This window comes from Canis lupus, chromosome 17 (genome assembly GCF_011100685.1).
Source record: "Canis lupus familiaris isolate Mischka breed German Shepherd chromosome 17, alternate assembly UU_Cfam_GSD_1.0, whole genome shotgun sequence".
NCBI classification, from domain to species: domain Eukaryota; kingdom Metazoa; phylum Chordata; class Mammalia; order Carnivora; family Canidae; genus Canis; species Canis lupus.
The window spans coordinates 902,374-921,537 of record NC_049238.1 but is presented as its reverse complement, the minus strand read 5'-3'; the positions used below and the strand labels follow the sequence as shown (position 1 = coordinate 921,537).

The 19,164-nt window shown below is 64.3% G+C and overlaps 1 protein-coding gene across 1 annotated transcript in view; it reads left to right on the top strand.

Annotated features, from left to right (window-relative positions):
- The first annotated feature begins 13,282 nt into the window (after nucleotides 1-13,282).
- Nucleotides 13,283-19,164, top strand: part of PXDN (peroxidasin) — a 73,062-nt gene continuing 67,180 nt past the window's right edge. Inside the window, exon 1 of the mRNA XM_038560657.1 lies at nucleotides 13,283-13,488. Within this exon, the coding sequence (XP_038416585.1) occupies nucleotides 13,289-13,488 (200 nt within the window). The 5' untranslated portion in view covers nucleotides 13,283-13,288. The remainder of the gene's footprint in view (nucleotides 13,489-19,164) is intronic.

The window sequence follows — 19,164 nt, the reverse complement described above, 5'->3', positions numbered from 1 at the left end:
TTTGTAGCACGATGGATCTCTACCCCGGGTCCGCGTCTTCACTTGAGTCTGGGCGCCCGAGGAGGGCCTCGCCCCAGAGCCGGTGGCTTGCTCGACCCCCCTGCCCCCCGGCGCCGCAGCCTCTGCCACATTTGCTGTCCGCCCCGGCCCCACTCATGTGAGGACACGTCATGTCCAAAAGCAGGTGTCTCCGCAGAGCAGGGTCATCTTCCGACACAACCACAGTACAATTCCCACACGTGATGCGACGTCCTCCTGGCAACCCGCATGCGTGTCCAAGGCCCCAGCAGAACAGTGATGTCCTTTACAGGCGTCCCCTGGTCTGATGTCCCGAGGGGTGGGAGCCCGCTCCCAGCAATCATGGCCCTCGTCCCTCGTCCCTCTCTCCTGAGCAGTCCCTGGGCCTTGCTCTGTCCCTCGGGGCAGGGACGTGTGTCAGGTGTCCAGGGTGGGTGGTGTGCAGACTCCGCCTTGATTGATAGAGTCTGACGGCCGCGGCTTGGGAGCTCAGGTGCCCCTCACGATGCCCTGTCGCTTCCTGCAGCTCACTTCCGAGGGCCCACGTGGTCACTCGCACCCATGACCCAGGGTCACTCGCGCTCCATCACCCGTGGTCACTTCCAAGCCACCGGCCAGGACCACCCATAAAACTTGAATTACCCTTCAAATGTGATGTATCAATGAATTACCCACTTTCCCTTCATCTAGGCTAGTGAACATCACCCTTTAACATTCCAGAAACACTCTCCTGTAGTAGCCACAGTCCCTAAAAGACAACATTTGAGGAAAGGCCCGGTCATCTTTGTTAAACCCAAAGTGTGTCCCCAGAGGGGTCCTCTACCTTCCCAAGACTAGAGGCCACCCACCGGCTGGGGCCGTCTGAGACCTTACAACCTCATCATGGGGTCGGCCACGGTGGAAGGTGCCTGGCCCTGGAAGGAAGGCCCTGGCCCGAGGACCACACGGAGTTACCGCAGAAGGTGGCACGTCCATGAGCCGCCGTCGGTGACTCAAGTCTGTCCTCCGAGATAACCGAAAAGCTGTTTCGTCTGAGGAGCGATGTGCCTCGAATTGGTATAAACAGGGCAGCCTGGGGGGGCTTAGCGGTTTAGCGTTGCCTTCAGCCCAGGGCGTGACCCTGGGGTCCCAGGATCGAGTCCCACATCGGGCTCCCTGCATGGAGCCTGTTTCTCCCCCTGCCTGTGTCTCTGCCTCTCTCTGTGTGTCTCTCATGAATAAATAAATAAAATCTCTTCTTTAAAAAAATGAATTGGTAAAACATTCTGGAAACCGATTAAGCTTTCGATCATGTCAAAAACCTTATAAAATTCAAAGTTTTGACCCAATAATTATAGAAGCCTACCCTAAATACCAAAGCAGTTGTAAATGCACTGAAATTAATAAAATCCCCAAAAGTCTTATTTTAGAGGAACGATTAAATGATTGATGAGAAATGCACTTTCTAGGGTCCCCCAGAGTCGTTAAACATTGGTTAAGAGGCTCTTAAGATGTTTGTGACCCCATCAGTGAGTCGCACAAAGGGCAGAAGTATAAACCACTAGGGAACAGCCAGGTGGGATCTGCTTGCCGCACACCTGCCCAGCCCCTGGGCCAGGAGTGTGCCACTGTGGGGGGGGTGCCACAGCGGGGGGTGCCACACGGCCCAGGGGAGGAGCACCCCTGGGCTGGAGATGCGTTGGCCTCCACCAGTGAGGGGCAGAGTAGGGCGGGGCAGGGTGGGGGGTGGGGGGGGGGGAGTGGAACGGGGTGGGGGGGACAGGTCAAGGAGGGGAGGGGGGAAGGGAGGGGAGAGGAGGGAGGGGAGGAGGTGGGGCAGGTCTAGGAGAGGAGGGGGGAGGGGAGGGAAGGGGAGGGAAGAGGAGGGGAGGGGAAGGGAGAGCTGGGCAGCCACTGGGAGCAAGTGCTCTGCACCCGGGAAGAACAGGAGAGGCCCAGGGAGTAGCGAGCTGTCCCAGGGACCCTTGGTTCTCTGGTTCCTTTGCCTACAACTGGCCTACTGAACGCGGTCACCATAGAAATACCTAGAAAAGGTCTAAATAAATTTTTTAAAAGCCTGCATCTAGTGAGGATTCTAGAAGGTTCTAGAGACCTTGAAGTTACCCCGTGGGGGTTCAAAGCAGAGAGGACGGAGGAGAGCCTGCACAGGGGAAGTGTGGAGAGGGATGGGAGGGGCTCCCCGGAGACCCCCAGAGCCCAGACACCAGCTGGGAAGGGGACGTGCCCGTTGCCCACCCTCGGCTGCCCCTCGCCCGACAGAGCCGCCCCCCCACCAGCACCGGGGACCCGGGCTTCCCCACCCCCCACAGGCCCCCTGCCTTGCACCCTCCGCCCTCCGCTCCCCCCTCCTGCTCCCCCGGAGGAAGACCCGAGCAGTGCGGGTGCCCCCAGCCACCGTCCAGCAGCAGGCGACGGCCTGCGGCAGAGCCAGGCTCTCAGCAGTCACGGTTCACATACGTGTCAGGAAGAGTCAAACCTCTACTTCGGCTTTATATTTCAATCACCATGACAACCAACAAAAGTCATTGCTCCCTGGACAGACCCCAGGGTGGGAGGACGGCATACATGGGACACGAAGCCCACGGTAAATCTCTGCAAAATGACAGAGCAGACCGTCCCCGCTCCGGGCTCACCTGTCCCGCATCCGCCCCCCAACCTGAGCTGTGCCCCGGGGGAGTCAGGGGGCTCGCTGGGACCCTGCCCGGCACACCCGCGTCCTCTGCTCCGAGTCCCCTCCCCTGCACGCACTGTTCTGCCCCTTATCACCTCCCTCTTGTTGCCTCAAGGTCAGTTTTTGAGCGAGACCGGTAAGGAAATCAAGGAGGGGGACGGGCATCTCTGGGGCTACACAGCTGCCCCCTCTGCTCCTGGGTCCTCGCCCCACGAGCTGCCTGGGCAAGAAAAGGCGGATTTATTCAGTGGAAGTCTCACAACACCTGGGGGCCCCACTGATGGCAGGAAGACCAAGGAGGCGGCGAGGCCCGGGTGTCCTTGCACCGCCCCTGCTGACGTGCCCGGCCTCGGGAAAGCCTGCCCTTGGGGACGGCCAGCCAGGGCTGCTGGCCAGGGCTGCCCTGAGGCCCCCGCTGGGGTGCACATGCTCCTCTCCCTGCCACCGCGGCCTGCTGCAGGGGAGGTCGGAGGCCCCCCTGCAGCCACTGTCCCAGACTTCTCCAGCTGAAAGTGCTCACGGTGCCCAAGTGCCCCGTCATAGGGTGGCATGTCCCGAACCCCATCACTATGCACAGACATGGGTGGGGGGTGTACATGTTGGTATGTAGGTGTGTGCGGGTGTGTATGTGGGTGCTTAGGTGTGCGTACATGTGTATATGTCTGTGTGTGCATGTGGGTGTACGTGTGTACATGTGCTCAAGTGGGTGTGTATGTGTATACGCGTGTATGTGGGTGTGTAGGTGTGTGAACATGTGTATGTGTGGGGGGTGTGGGTGTGCATGTGGGTGTATGTGTGTGGGTGTGTACATGTGTGTGTGTGGGTGTGTATGTGACTACCAGCATGTATGTGGGTGTGTAGGTGTGCGTACATGTGTATATGTGTGGGTGTATGGGTGTGTGTGCATGTGGGTGTACGTGTGTGAGTGTGTACATGTGCACAAGTGGGTGTGTATGTGAGTACCAGCATGTATGTGGGTGTGTAGGTGTGCAGGTGTGTGGGTGCATGTGGGTGTATGTGTGTGAGTGTGTATATGTGTGCATGTGTGCGTGTATGTGTGTACCAACGTGTATGTGGGTGCGTAGGTGTGCATACATGTGTGTACATGTGTGGGTGTGGGGGTGTGTACATGGGTATGTATTGTGCATGGGGGTGTGGGGCTGCGTTGCATGGGTGTGTACGTGTGCCCGTGTGGGTGTGTAGCACAATAAGGCCAGAAGATTGAGATGCCAGTAAAAGGAGGGAGAGGCCGCCGCTGACTCGCGGAGCACGCGTGTGCCCGAGCGCGGGGAACGAGGAGCACCATCGGGGGCCGGCCGCCTCCGGCCAGGTAGGTGTGCACGAGCGGCTCGGCCTGACGCGGCAGGACGTCCCCGAGCTCTGGACCCTCGCCCGAGCCAGGCGGACCTCACGCCTGGGCCCCTAGACCGGAAGCCCTGGGCCGCGGGGGGCAGGCGGAGGCGCGCAGCCTGCAGAGCCCACGGAGGGGTGCGGGGCCGAGTCGGGCCGCTCCGGCTCCAGCAGGCCGCCCTCCCCAGCCCCGCGCCCCGTGCGCCCGGCCGCACTGCTTCTCCCCTGAAACGGCTCTAAGTGGGCAGATGCCGCCTTGTTTTCAAGATTTAAATTTAAAAAGAACTTTTGGGAGATCTGCCGTGAAGCACTGTAACCTCCTGACCTAAACCTCAAGACAGACTGGGCGCGGGGTCACACGTAACACGGAGGGGGGGCTATTTGTCCAAAGCAGGGGCTTTAACTTCGGAAAAACCAATCCTTGACCCATTTGTCCGTGGAGTTGTCTTCCGGTTTGCGTCAATAAAAGGACCCCATGTCTTTACACCTGGGGTGGGGGGCGGGCACCCCTTCAAAGGGGAAGGGGGTGCGCCTGGGGGGCGCAGTCCGTTGGGCATCTGGCTCTTGGTTTTGGCTCAGGTTGTGATCTCAGGGCCCTGGGACCGAGCCCCGGGGCAGGGGCAGGGTAGGGGGGGTGTCCGTGCTCAGTGGGGAGTCTGCTTCTCCCTCTGCTCCCCTCCATGCGCTCTCTCCCTCTCTCTTCCCCCGAAATAAGTAAAAAAAAAAAGCTTAAAAATAATAACAATAAAAGAGGAAGGGGGACCACGCACTCACCCAGAGACAAACTGAACACAAGGGTGGGTTTGTCCGTCTGCGCAGGATCACGGTGCCCTCAGCACGTGACCAAAGCCCGGTGGCACAGCCGAGGTCACGCTCCCCAGGGATGGTTCCTGCAGGGCACAGGTCACGACGGGGTGGGAGCTACTTTTCCGCGGCTGTCGTTCGCTGGATGGCTTCAAACAGCAGGAATTGACTCTCTCCCGTCCCGGGGGCTGGAGTTGGAGATGCAGGGCTGCGCCCCCAGTGCCCCCAGGGGAGGACCTTCCTGCCTCTCCCAGCCTCTGGGGGCTGCGGCCACGTCTCTCGTCCCTCCAGGTCCATCTTCACGTGCTGTTCCATGTGTCGCCTCCCACCAGGACGCCAGACGTCAGGTGTCAGGACCACCCCAGTGGCCTCGTCTCACCCTGACCACCTGCAAAGACCCTGCTTCCCTTGAGGTCACGTTCCTGGGTCCCAGGGATCGGGTCTCCGCCCATCTGCTGGGGGGACGTGATACACCCCGGTGCAGTAGCACGCCCCTGCCGGTGTGGACGGTCACCCGGGCCGTGGGGCAGAGAGCCTACAGGTATCCATCCTACAGCTCATTAAACTCCACGTTGGCGGATGGTTTCGAAGGGATGTCTGATAATTAAAAGGGTCCAGAAGCAGCGTGAACAGAGATTGGCCTGTTACGAGAGCCGCTGGACTCTGGCTGCGCCCTGACGCGCCCAGGCCGTCGGCGGGGTGGCGGTGAGGACTGGCTGGCTTGTCCTCTGAAGCCACGTGGATCAGGCCTGGGACGGCGGGTGGTCTGTGCTCATGGACCCTCTCGGCGGGTTATGCCCTGTCGGCGTCCGTCCACCTGGGCCCCGAAGCCCCCTGCCCTCTCTTGATGCGCCTCCACGGAGAAAGGGCCACCAATCAAGGAACGGGCAGCCCCGTGTTCCCAGAGTCCTGGAGTCCCCTTCCCGCAGGAAGGGCCGTGCCCGCACCCGGGGCTCAGCGGGGCCGTGACGGGGGCAGTGGGATGAGGCCTGGGTGATGGGCCGGGAGGCGCCGTCCCCAGAGCGGGGCCCCCTGGACTGTCCGCTGCATGGGGGCTCCGGGCCATCAAGCGCAGGGCGGGACCCCTCAGACGGCTCTCAGGCGGTGCGTTCACGAGGACGGACGCCCCGGAATGTTGTCACATCACAGTCACGAGTTGTCACCGGGAAAGGACACGTTACGTCAGCCGGGGGGTGGGGGGTGGGCAGAGGCAGGGCCTGCGAGAGGCCAGGCACAGCTGCCTGCGAGTCCCTCTGTGTGGCCAGACCCCCAGCGGCCCACGGACCAGCTCCACGCACGCTTACTCCTGCCCTAGCAGCCCACTGGCCGGCACCGCGTGTTCCCAGGCCTGCGTCCCCTCTGGGCCATGTGTGCATCCCCATGGCGGCTGCGTGACCAAGGACCCTGAGCTGGGGGACAGAAGTTCCAGCGTGAGGTGTGGGCGCGGTATGGGCAGGGGCGCAGCCCCTCAGGAGGCTCTGGACATGGCCCTGCGGGCTTCCTGCAGCCACGGGGGCCTAGGCGGGGGTCTCTGTGCCGAGGCTGCCTCTGTGTGCTGTTGCCGGGTCCTCGGGGACCCGGTTCCCACTGCGGGCAGAGTTTCTGTTCCCCAGTGGGGCCACATCCCTGGGTACGGGGTGGGGGTGGGTAGGACGGCAACATGTCCCTTTGGGGGGCCCAGCGCTTGGTGCCCCCGCAGGTGCAGGAAGTGTGGTCACCGTGAGTACGTTTCTCCGGGCCTGGCTCTGCGTGGAGCGCACCTTGGGTATGAAATCGCGAAGTTTCCACGTCGGGACAACCACGGTGACCAGATACGGCCACCGGCTCCAGAGCGCAGGCAGGCCCTTCCTGCCACCAGGGCGCTGTGCTGACTCTCGGGCTGGGAGCTCGGGCGGAGAACCCGTGGGGCACACAGGAGGCCTGGAGCCCCCCTGCAGACGGGGCAGGTGCGCCCTCCCCTCTGCTGGGAAGGAAGGTTTAATTCCTCTGGGAAGTCGGGGGGCAGAGAGGAGCGCGAGCCCCCCCACCCCTGGGTGCGCAGTCCGCATCCGCCATTCCCGCCCTGTGCCCGAGGCTCCATCCCACGGACCGGGATCTGCGCTTTGGAAGGCTCTGTTGGTCCAAAGTCGGGCAGCAGGTGGACGTGGGCCAGTCCGCAGGGGGGGGTCCCCACAGGAAGAGACAGCGCACACCGGTCCCTCCCCGCACACCCTGCACACCCGCTGCTGCCGCGGACCTGTGGGTCCGCCCTGGGCGCTGTCAGCCTCCCAGGGACCGGCCCCCGCCACCACCCTGGGTCCTTCGGGCAGGGACCGGGCAGTTCTGGCTCCAGACGGGAGCTGAGCCTCGAAGCTGGACAGACAGACTCTGAAAGTCATCCTCGTTTCCAGGGCAGGGTCCTGGGATTTCCTGAGAAGGATCCCTGCGCCCCTTGGCGAGTGGAGCCCACGCACTCCGAGGCTCCAGGCTGTGGGGTAGCCTGGGCTTGACTGCGCACAGACTGCAGGAGATTAGGAAGCATTAGTCACCCGCTGTGGCCGCGCTGGCCGGCAGGCCCACGCTATTGTTCCTGAGTGGTTAATTTGTTATCGAGGATTACGGGGCATTTTTGGCAAAAGCTCACAATGATTTCACCTCTGCCTGGCACAGCGCTCCTCTGTGGGGGCGGAGAGTGCTGGGGGGGCGGGGGGTCCCGGTTTAGGGCGGGCCCCCCACTCATGGGGGCGGAGGCTGCCACTCTCCCCTGCTTTTCACGGCCTCGCTTCGCTTCCCCGCTTCCCCGCGTTGTTCCCTTGGCCCCGAGGGGTCGCCCTCCGCCTGGGGCGACGTCAAGCTCGGCTGTTGGAGCAAGCCCAGGACATGGGCCGAGGCATGGGGTGCGGGAAGGGCTCTGAGCTCCACGGAGCAGACCTTTATCCCTTTGAAAAGACTGCGCGGTGAGGGACGAGAACTAGACACCGTGGGGAGGGTCTGCACTCAAGTTCATTAAACCCAAACACACAAAGTAAGCGCGAAAATCTCTGCTTGAAGGATCCCCAGGCGGTGACCTCGGCTGTCCACCCGGGAGCCCCCGTGGTGACGCAGACACTGCCCAGAGGCCTCCGAGGGGGCCGCCACTGCTGCCCGGCTGTCCCACCCCTGCGCGGCTCTGCCTCTGCACTCTCCTGCCCGGACTTCCTGCCATACTGTCCCCCCAACACTGTTCCACCCCGCTGTCCCCCCCACTGTCTGCCCACTGTCCCACTCCGCTGCCTCCCTGCACTGTCCCCCCCGCACTGTCCGGCTTCACTGTCCCCCCATATTGTCCCGCCCCGCTGTCCCCCTGCACTGTCCCACCCCACTGTCCCCCCGTACTGTCCCCCCGCACTGTCCTGCCCCGCTTTCCACTGGCTGGCACATGTGCATGTGGTCCCTCCCCTGCCTGGCATCCCTTTACCTGCTGAGCTTTCTGTGTGCACACATGCACGGACACCTTGGCTGATGACCCTGTTGGTGTCCAAGAGGCAGGGGCACCTCTTGCCCCACCAGCCTCGCTCCTCATGGATGTGGAGGTGAAGCCCTGCCGCGGAGACGGGAAGCAGCGCCAAGCGGCACGTGCAGGGAGGAGGGCGAGCCATACCTGCTGGCGTGTGATGTGGGGCGGCAGGGGCAGGGGCTGGGCTGCGGACTGCGTAGGGAAGCAAGGAGAGTCCTCCAGCCCCCATCTGGGACCCCCCTTCAGGCTGGGGCAGACCCGGCACCTCGGGAATGTCCGAAACAGAGACACACACAGTTAGGACTCTGCCCCCCAAACCAACCTGGTGTGTGTTCTCCTGGCAGGCTGGCAAGACGGGCCTCGGGTGCCACAGAAGGGCGGGGGGCGCTGGAGGGCCCCCCAAGGAAGGCCGCGGGCCCCAGGATGGTGACGCCGGACGTCCTGAGAGAGGGTGTTACCGTGATGTTGCCTTATTCGTGATCCCTGCCGGCTGGGGTTGGGTCACGGAAGCTCGCTCCCCCTCCATCCGGGTGGCTCAGGAAGCCCATGTTTTCCCCAAACTGTGGGATTTTCAGGGTGGGGGCCCCTTAGGAGCTTCAGTCACTCCCTGTGTGACCTTGGTGCTCACCAGCCTCGAGCTCCGGAGAGTCACGGGGCCCCCGAGCATCTGCTCCTGCTGGGCTGACAGGTCTTGCCCGTGGGTTACTCCCCTCTCCCCCACCTTCTGAGGCCTGAGGGGGCAGCCGTGCAAAGCAGGTGCATCTTCACGCCCCTGGGTTCCTCCAGGTTCCCCCACTGGGCCCAGCTCAGAAAGGTGGGCTCAGTTCGGCCCCCCAGGCTCACCTGTGTGCATGTGCGTGTGCACCCCTGGAGCCCGACCGACACGGGGTCCCAGGCAGACATGCCGTGTGTGCCAAGGGCTGGGCGGTGCCCGCTGTCTGCACCCGGCACCCAAGGTCATGGTTGGGAAGAGTGTTGCTCAGTGGGGACCCCTCTAGGGACGCGACTCTGCCACCGGACCCTGTCCTGGGGGCTCAGGGGGAGACCCCGTGATTGGAGGAAACTGCTGGAATCGACCTAAGGAAGACAGCAGAGCCATGGACGGAATTGACACGAGCGTTCCTGGGGAAGCACCAGGACCTGCCAAAGGAAAAGGCTTTTAAGATTTGTCTCTCTTCCCCACCCCGGCAGGGTACGTGTGGGGTGTCAGGGGCAGTGCAGGGACGGAGGGATGGACAGACAGGGAGGGGCATTACAGTGTGGAGCACCACGTCCGTGTGGCTACACTGTGGACAGCGGTCGTGGGAGCCTCCCCCGGCCTCAGGGAGCCCGGCCCCAGGCCGCCCACCTTTATTCTGGAAGCTACTCCCGCGGGAGCTGCTGCCCCCCCAGGCTCCATGCCGCACCTTCCCGTGCCGAGGGACTTCGGCCCTTCCACGCGCACAGAATCCCCCTATCCCCCCCACCCTCGGCCCTGTTGCCTCTGCCCCAGACCCCCCCGCCCTCGCTGGGAGCTCGGGAGGGGCGGGCAGGGCTGTAGCAGGCGGTGGGCGGTCCGAGGAGAGAAAGGGCCCCGAGTGGGGAGCACCTGGAGAGGATCAGGGCAGAGGGAGGGGCGGGCCGGTCGGTCCTGGAGCCCCCGCGAGGACCTCCGGCTGCTGAGCGTTGCTGGCAGGCTCCTGAACCGGGACTGCGAGACAGACCGGGCGGCCGGGGCGCGTGGCCGGGCAGGGCCTGGGCGGGGGGCACCTGCCGCGCACACACGCACACGCACACACACGGGGAGGACTTTGCAGGAGGGGTGTGAAGGCTGCCCAGGGAGGCCGGCGCCTCAGCACAGCCAGGTTCTGCGAGGGGCTGACTCATCGTCTGGGAACGGCCCCACGGCGGCCTTCTGGCCTCCCAGACGGGCGGCCCACCCAGAACCCGGGGAGCCTCCCGGGCGGGAAGGGTGCTCGGCCGCTGCGTTCCTGCAGAGCACTGTGCGCAGGCGTCTCCTGCACCTCCGGTCCTCGCGGCCACCGGGTCTCCTGTCACAGTCGGGGAAACAGACCCAGAGAGGGGGAGACGGCGTCCAGGGCAGTGAGGCTGCCTCCTGGCTCAGCCCCAAGCCCACACTCCTTCCTGGATACGTCCTTGCCTCCACCCAGGGTGGCTGGAGCGTGCAGGTGACAGGTGACACAGTTACCCTGTGAAGAGGTGGCAGAAAGCACAACTGCCGATGTCGGGGGGACCCGGCCTGATGGACGAGGGGGGCTCTCGGGAGGAGGGCAGTGGCGGGGCAGGGGAGAAGCTGGCCCCAGGTCCCCGGAGCTCTGCAGCATGACGGCGAGGGCCGGTCCTGGCTCAGCGGGGCCATGGGCCCACGCCACTCTCCAGAGAGTAGGGGTGGGGTGGGTACAGCACCCTACGGAGGTCTCGGGTGTCCCCACCACTGTCCAGGCAACAGAGGCACAAGTGAGCGCAAAGCAGTACTGTGTCCTTGGTCCTGGTCCTCCCCGTCCCCCAATCAGCTGCAGGTTCTCCCACAGGGATTGTCTTGGGTCTGCAGAGCCACCCCAGGCTCTAGAAAAATAGTATTCACCCCAAACAGAGGGTTGAGGTCAAGACAGAGTTTCTTCACCCCTTATCTTTGCTTCTTTGTGGGGCCATCAGAGCCACTAAAGGCTGGGAGTTAGCACCGAGACGGCAGGATTTGGGCTCGAAAATCGGGTGTGCAGAGTGGCCGTCAGGGAGCAGGGGTGGCTCGCTGGGGCGCGGCGGGGCACAGGGCCGCAGCCTCCAGGTTCTGGGGCGGGTCAGCCTGGAGCTGTGGGGCCTCCCCGGGCCTCTAGGGGGCAGGAGCGGGAAATCAGAGCAGGACGCGGCAACCGGAGAAGGAGCCAGTGGGATGCTTTCAGGCCTGCCCCCCACACCCCCTCAGCCAGTGCTCCGCAAACCGTGGGGTGCCGGTCAGGGGTCTCCGGAGACCCCGCTCCATGGTCTGACAGCAGTTAGGAAGGACGAGGGATGGAAGGAAGGACGAGGGATGGATTTGAAGGAAGTGGCCCATGTCGTGGTGGGGGGATCCAGGACTGGCCACTCCTGGATCTGCAGGGCAGGGCTGCGGCCTAGGCATCAGGTGGGGGCCATGCTGCAGGATGGAGGCGGAATGTCTTCTCTGGGAATCCCCAGTTTTTACTCGGAAGACCTTAACCCGATTGGGTGAGGCCCACCCACGCCGTGGAGGGAGACCCTCTTTATTTCACGTCAACGTGTGGTGGACGCCCACCAAGGCCAGTCTCCCGTGCAAAGGCCCCGCAGCACAGCACCCCTCCACTGGCACCGTGTGCAGTAGCCCAGCCAGAAGGACACGCGCAGTGTGTCAGGGGGAGCACAGCTGGGTGGACGTGGCTGCTGAGCTGAGAAGGGCAGCTGACACCGTGTGCGGGGCGCCCCTGCCTCCTGGGGCTGAGGGTGTTTTGTGAACTATGGCCTTCGTCCACCCAAGCCCCATGCTTGGACCGGGAAGGCGGCTCGAAGCTGCGCCACGGTCTGTGTCCACTGCAGGAGGATGGACCAGCGGGTCCAGGAGTCAGGGGCCCTCGGAGGGAGTCTCGGGGTGACCCGGGGGTGGTGCGGAGGGACGGGCCCCTCTGTGGCTACGGAAAGCAAGGTTTGAGAGGAGAGGATTTCCATGGCCGTGATGAGCAGCTGGAATTGGAATCCGCAGCTCCATGACGTTGCGAGGGGAGGTTAGGGCAAGCGGTTTGGGGCATCAGGTTGGTGATTCAGAAGGAAAAATACATATTCAGGGACTGTCACGTTTCATGTTTCTGCCATGAGAAGCTTAAAGGTCTCGTGGGGGCATTCAGGTGGGGGGACATGCGGGCGGCGTGTGGAGGACACGCAGCAGGAGTGCCCAGTGGGGGACGTTTATGCCTGGTCAGCACACAGGACCCTGGGGTGGCTTGTGCTGGGTGCCTGGGTGGCCAGGAAGGTGGTTCCAAGTGCTGGTGGGGACAGTGGCCTCAGGGACAGGCACGCACCCCTGCAGAAGGGCCCAGAGCCAGACCCCAGCTCTGCTCCCTTGAGATGGGGACCCTTGAAAGTGTGTGTCATGCACGAGCTAACCCACCGCCCGGAAAGTGCCCAGTCACTCGCCCCTGGTGGCTCCCCACAGGCCCTCAGGCACACCCTGAGGCTCAGACTGCTACCAGGCCTGGGCCGCACTCTGACACTGTCCGCCGTGAGATGCAGCGATGGGGTTCTTGGGAGGGTCACTGGATGGTAAAGCGTTAGAGCAAAGTTGCCGACGGGTGTGTGGGGGCCTCAGTGTCCCCTCCTTCCCACAGCTCCTCCTGTGTCTGCTGGTGGTTCCTCCCAAGTCCCCCTTTAGTGGTGATGGCGGTGGGGGTGGCTCTGAGGGTTTCCTCTGGGTGCGTCCTTAAGGGAGGGGACGACGGCCCGGCCCAGCGCAGAGGCTGGACTGGACCCGAATGTCCTCCGTGTTCTGGAGCCCGCGGGGGGCCGAAAGCGGGTGTCAGGGTCACAGGCCAGGGCCGAGCGGCTCCAACCCTGCAGCAGCCTGTGTGTATTTAGGGAGAGCGGAGAGGACAGGCGGGGGATGGAGAGAGGAGGGGGGCGCTTGGCACCGCGCCTGAGTCAGGGCGCCTTGGTCTCCGCGCGCAACGGCGCTGTGCGCGCGCGTGGGGTAGGGAGGGCGCGAGGGCAGGGCCCCCCTCCCGCTCCCCGCGCAGCCCGGGGCGCCCCCCACCCCCGCCCGCCCCGCGCGGCGCCCGCCCGCCCCAGGTCCCGCCCCGCCCGGCCTCGGGGAGGGCGCGGGGGAGGAGCCGCGCGCATGTGCACAGCTGGCGCCCCCCGCCCCCGCCCCCGTCCCCCGCGCGCAGCTGGGCAGGGCGCAGTCGGCAGCCCCAGGGTCGCGCCGGGCCCGCGGTCCTCTCGCGTCCGAGCGTCGCGCGCCCCGGGCCATGGCGCCGCGCCCCGCGGGCCCCCCGCGCCGCTGCCTGCTGGCGCTCGTGCTGTGCTGCGGCTGGGGCGCGCTGGCCACGGTCGCCCCGAAGCCGGGCGCCGGCTGCCCGAGCCGCTGCCTGTGCTTCCGCACCACCGTGCGCTGCATGCATCTGCTGCTGGAGGCCGTGCCCGCCGTGGCGCCGCAGACCTCCATCCTGTGAGTGCGCGGGCCGGGGGCCGGGGGCCGCGGGCGCGGGGCCGGGGCGGGGCGCGGGGCCGGGGCGCGGGCGGGGCGGGGGCGCCGGCCTTTGTGCGCCGGGGCCGGGCGCGGAGGGCGGACTGGGCGCGGGGCGCGCGGCCTCCGGGGCTTCTTCCTTTGTTAGCGGCCGGGAGTCCCGGCTGGACGGCGCCGCCGCGGGGAGGCCCGGGAGCCGCGCTCGCCGCCCCCGCCCCTCCTCCCCGGGCCTCCCGCTCCCCGCCTCCCTCTCCGGCCGGCTTCCCTCCTGCGCGCCCCTCTCTGCGCTCCGCGGCCTCTCCGGGGCCCCCTCCTGCCCGGGAGCCGTGCGCCCCCGCGCCTGCGCCCCAGGACCCCAGGACCCCAGGGCCCCCGTCCCCTCGCGGACCCTCGGAGACCCGTGGCGGCGTCCCGTCCCCGTCCCCGTCCCCGTCCCCGCCGGGCGCCTGCAGCCTGCAGCCTCCCGCCCGGGCACCGGCTCGCGGGCCGCGCGCTCCCCCAGACTCGCCCAGACCCCCCTGAGCGCCGAGCGGGTCCGCGAGTTCCGGGGCGGCTCGAGTGTAGACGGAGGAGTCGGAGCGCGTTTCCGCCCGGGCGCGCCTCTCGCGGGGGTGCCGTGCCGCGCTCGCCGCCACTTGGCGCTCAAGTGGGTACAAAGTGTCGCGCACTTGGCCTGTGCGCGGCGCTGACACCCGTGCCGGCCTCGCCCCTCCCCGGAATGCGGCCCCCTCCCCGTGCGGAGCGCACCCCGACCCCGACCCCGGCCGCAGCCCGCGCCCCGTGCGCCCCGTGTGCCCCGTGCGCCCCGGCTTGGCTGCAGGCCTGGAGGTTTCCGGGTGCGCCCCCGATTAGAAACTCCAAGTCTGTGAAGGCAGGCATGCGTTTTAGGCGCCGACCGCGTCCTACAGCTGCCCTTCTGGATGCCAAAAATAGTTTCCACTTTTCTTGGCCGAGCCCCACTCATTTTGGCGCCGCCCAAGAGCCTGCAAAAGTTGTAAAATCTTGAGTGAACTATAGGAAGTGAGCGGTCAGCGTTGGAACTTTTCACCCGAGCCCGGGGCGGGGGGGGGGGGAGGGGGGAGGGGGGAGGACCCGGGGGGGGTTCCCCCCCCCCCCCGGAGCCGGCCGCCTGGGGGCTTGGCGGGAGTCGCTGGGGCCAAGCTGTTCCTTCCGGAGAGAGAAATGGGTTTTCCTTCCAGAGGGTCTGTGCGGCCAACCGAGGCGGGCATCCAGGAGGGCATCGCGCTTTCAAGTAACCGACTCCAGGGCGGGCACAGAGGTCTCTCTGGATATGGTGATTTCTTCATTGAATCCGTGTCAGAAACTTGGACTCCAGAGCTGCTTTCACATCTGGCCAGTATTGTGCTTTGCCTCCCAATCTTAATTGTTTTTTAGAAGAAACAGTATTTTCAAATAGGGGTGTTGTGGAACGAAAGCGGGGCCTTCCTTCCGGCTTACGGTGCGGGGCAAAATTTCCCCCCCTCCGAAACTTCAGAGCGTTGCTGACGGAGCCCCAGGTAGGCCTGGGAAGTGACATCATAGTGAACACTTGCGAGATTCCAGAGAGCTTTCGTTTGCGTAAGCTTTGCCTTATATTTTAACTGTTTTTGTAGTTTCAAAAATGTTTTGGAATGACCTTGCTCGGCTGGTGGATTCTGTGAGGCGGGCAGGACGGACGCTCCGCTGATCACCTCCCTTAGGGAGGAAGCCCCCTTGCACAGATTCTGGGGGAAGCGGACACAAATCTGTCCTGCAGACTGGGGTCCGGAAGAGGGAGCCTGCTCCTGGAGACCTTGGGGCCAGGGTTGGGCTGACTCAGGCTGTGATAGTTGGGGGGTGGGGGTGAGCAGGTCACTGGGCCCTGGCCTGAGGTCACAGGAGCAAGGCAGTCGTGGTGAGGGAGCAGCTTTGTGAAGCAGAGGGGGTGCACCGGACGGCGTGCACCCTGGGGATGTGGAGCTGGGGTGCCACCCTGCTCTGTCCCCAGGACCCGCCTGGTAGGTTAGGTCTTGTGTGGGTGCTTGGTAGGTGCGGTCACATGACAGACTGCTCATGCAGAAATATTTAATTTTCCCTTGTGGCTTGTGTCCCAGCTCTCTGCTTTCTCTTACACCATGATTTTTTTCCCTCTATTTTGAAAGAATTATTTGGGAGCAATTAGGGACTTAAAAATATGAAGATTAAGATGGAAACTGGCTCCCAAATGAGCTGGACCATGTGACCCTGCATCATCCTTTTGCTTTCAAGACCCCTCTCCCCTCCCCCCAAAAGACTCCGAACCCCTGGATCTCTGACACTTCTCACAGTGCTCGGGGAGTGTGTTCGAGCGGGGCAGGTACTGGGTGTAGATTCATGGTCAGGGCTTCAGTAATCACCGCCTGTGACCACACAGTGATTGAGGTTTGGTTTGACCCCAGCGCACACCCGCAGGACGCATCTGGTGGTGTTCTAGAAGGAGCGGCCCCGGCCCCCCCCTTGAGGTCTGCAGCCCGGGCCTGCGGGGCACAGGGCTGGTCTGCGGAAGGCTCCTTCTCCGTGGGGCGCACAGCAGGCCGGAGGTTCTGTAGACTCGCTTGTTCCATGTCTGAATGTTCTCGTCTGTTCAGCACCAGAGTGGAAGCCGGTCCCCGCGACCATTCACAAGCGAGCACTAAAACAGCCTGACATTTCTGCCCCTCGCGCCCTCCTCTACACCGGGCCCCTTTGTCCTCCCGCCGGGGTTCTGGCCTGGGGCGTGAGGGCCCCCCTGCCCTCCCCGCCCTCCCCGCCCTCGTTTCTGTAGCCTCCGTTGTGAGGTCATGGGAATCTACTCCAAAACTGACAGCCATCAGGCAGCCGAGCCAGGCCAGACCACTGTCCATGTGACAGGAAGCCCTGGCGCTGGAGGCAGCCTGGGGACGGAGCCCAGCCCAAAGGCGGGGGGCTCTCCATCACCGGCTGTGTTTGGGGTCGGAGTGCACATGTCCCTGGGGCGCTGGAGGTGGGGGCCTGCGGGCAGGGTGAGGAAGAGCAGCCAGGGGCAGGCCTGCGGGCTGCGTGGCTCCATGGGAGGCCGGTGCACCTGGGGGCGCCTGTTCCCGTTTCGTGGGTGGGGACCCCGGCCCCCTGCAGGCCCTTCTGGGGATGGGGACGCCCAGCGGCCCTCTGGCCGCTTCCCTTGGCCCCCTGGAGACGAGCCCCCAGGGTCACCCGGCTCCCTCGCAGCTCCCCAGGGCTGCCCCTGCACAGGCCTCAAATCTGCTCAAGGGGCTCCACGCCCAGGTCCGAGGGAGGTGGGGTGGGCGGCGCGGGCCCCAGCTGCTCTGCCCGGGGCCCTGGTGTGCAGCCCCTCTGGTCACAGGAAGCTCCCGGCCCCTGACAGGCTCCTGGGGAGGCTGCCTGCTGCCTGCCCGCGGTTACGGTTAGGGTTACAGGGCCGCCCACGCGGCTCCGGGGGCTCTGCAGCCCGGCTGTGCGCCCGCCCCGCGGCGTGTTTAGGCTGGAGCCTCCGCCTTGCTGAAAACAAACTCCTAATTTTCCTTCCAGGCTCGTTGTTACGATGAAGTCCGAGTCTTTGTTATCACAGCTCGAATGTATTTGAAAAGTACGGGAGGAATATGTCAGAAGTGTCCGGGTCCAGCGCGTCCTTGCAGGCTGGTGACGGGCCCGTCCCTCCCACTGCTAACTGCTCTTCACGGCCACACACAGCCGTCGCGTCACAGGAGTGGCTGGGGTGCTGCAGTCAGGGAGGAAGCGCTTGGGCCCCGTGGTGAGCCCGGAGTGCCGTGGGGTTCAGGTGCTGGGGAGCGAGCCTCCTCCGTGTGGTCACCCCGTCCACACCCAGTCGGGGGAACAGACGCAGGAGGAGCCCCCTGCAGCCCTGCAAACCCACCTCCCCACCTCGCCACCGCCCCGAGGCTGCTTCACTGGGCTGCTTTCTCTACCCTGTCCCGTGACTCAGTTTCCCCCTGTAGAGATGACTGGCAGGCGTGGGCTTCCCTTGGGATGGCCTGGGCGTGGCAGGAGTGACCCGGTGGCCCAGCACAAGCTCAGGTCGTCCTGGAGCCCGAGGGAGTCCGCTCTGCCCGGCGGGCGGGCCGGAGGCCGGTGAGGCCCAAGGCCTGGCAGAGACGCAGTGGGCGCTGGGCACCCGGTGCCCTCCTGCATGAGCGCTGAGGGCGGGCTCCGCGGTACAGGCGTTGGCACCAACGGGGAGAGAACCCCAGGCTGCACAACTCACCTCATGCGTGTGAGAGCCGGGTGGAAGGCTGCCGTGTGCCCGGCTGGTTCCCTGGCCGAGCGAGGGTTCTGTCTTTCGCACTGGAGGTGCCAGGCGACCTCGGGTCCACAGCAGGAGATGGGAATAGGTGCCCGAGGCTGCAGGGTGGGGAGTCCTCTCCACTCCATGTCGTGCGCCCCGAACAGCAGCCCGAGTGAGGTCTCCTGCACCTGTGCGTCCCCTCCAGCCAGGTGCACCCAGCCCTTCAACCCGGACATTCCCACACGCGTTCGGGGCATGCAGAGAAATACCAAGGGATGCAGTTTACTTAAGAACACGTGTTTTGGTGAATTCAATTTCGAAGCGGTGGCATGTTCCTGAATTTGAGGCGTCCACAGCCCGCTGGACGTGGCCTCTGCTCCTCCTGCTGTCCCCGCGGGGGCTGCTGCACGCAGCTCAGGGTGCTGCTGGCTGCACGGAGCAGCCTCCGTGTGCGCCCTGGGCGTGCTGTGGAGGAGCAGCTCACCAACGGCTTGCAGTTGTCTAAGTGAAGTCCATCATTCCAAGGGTTTGTGTTTTGTCTTACAGTTAGTTTAGAAAAATAGAAGTTGCGGTTATTCCTTCCCCAGTCCCTGGGCTTCTGTCCAGATGCCATATGTCCACCACCAGCCTCACGGGCAAATCCTGAGACCTCCCCCGAAACGATTGCTCAGGTTCAATGAAAAAAAAAAAAAAAAAAATCCAGGTTCCTGGTGTGATGCAGATAGAAACTGGGGACAGAGTTAGGGAAGGGCATCGGGTGTCCCCTGGGGGGACCCGTCTGGCTTGCGCACCTCACTCCTCTCTTGATCGGTTTCTGTACTCTGGGGACTGTTACTTCCCTTATTTCTCTCAGTTTTGGGGTACAGAGCTTCGCCCCAAGATCTCCTTGTGTCCCAGGCGCTCTGTCCTTCCGTAGGCTTGATTCGGGCCCCGTTTTTCAGTGGTTTTCCCAGATCTGGGTGCCCAGTGGGTGATCAGCCCCTGAAGCTGGGGATCCGGCCCCTTCCGGACTGGAAGCTGAGCCGTGGGCGCGGGGAGGAGGGTCCCGGGAGCAGGGGATTCTGCTCTCAGCCCCATCAGCCTGGCTTTTGTTCTGTGGGCCCATCTTAGCCAGAGATTCCCTTTCTTGACCTTTCCATTTAAGAAGAAAAGCCTAACTGAGACACAATTAACATTTTAAAAGGTGCACGTCTTCAGAGTGGTGAGATTTGAGGGTCCTTCCTGTGTGTCCTCCCTGCCCCCTCCCTGCCCCTCCCTGCCCCCCAGGTTCCCGGGTCTGCCTTCCTGGGGTGGGGGTGGGGGATGCTGCTGCTCTTTGTTCTGCCTGGAATGTCTGCTGGTTTGGGCACGGCATGGCCACTCTTGCCTCCTAGGATGAGTTCTGGAACATTCCTTCCCTTTCCCGGTTTAGGGGGAGT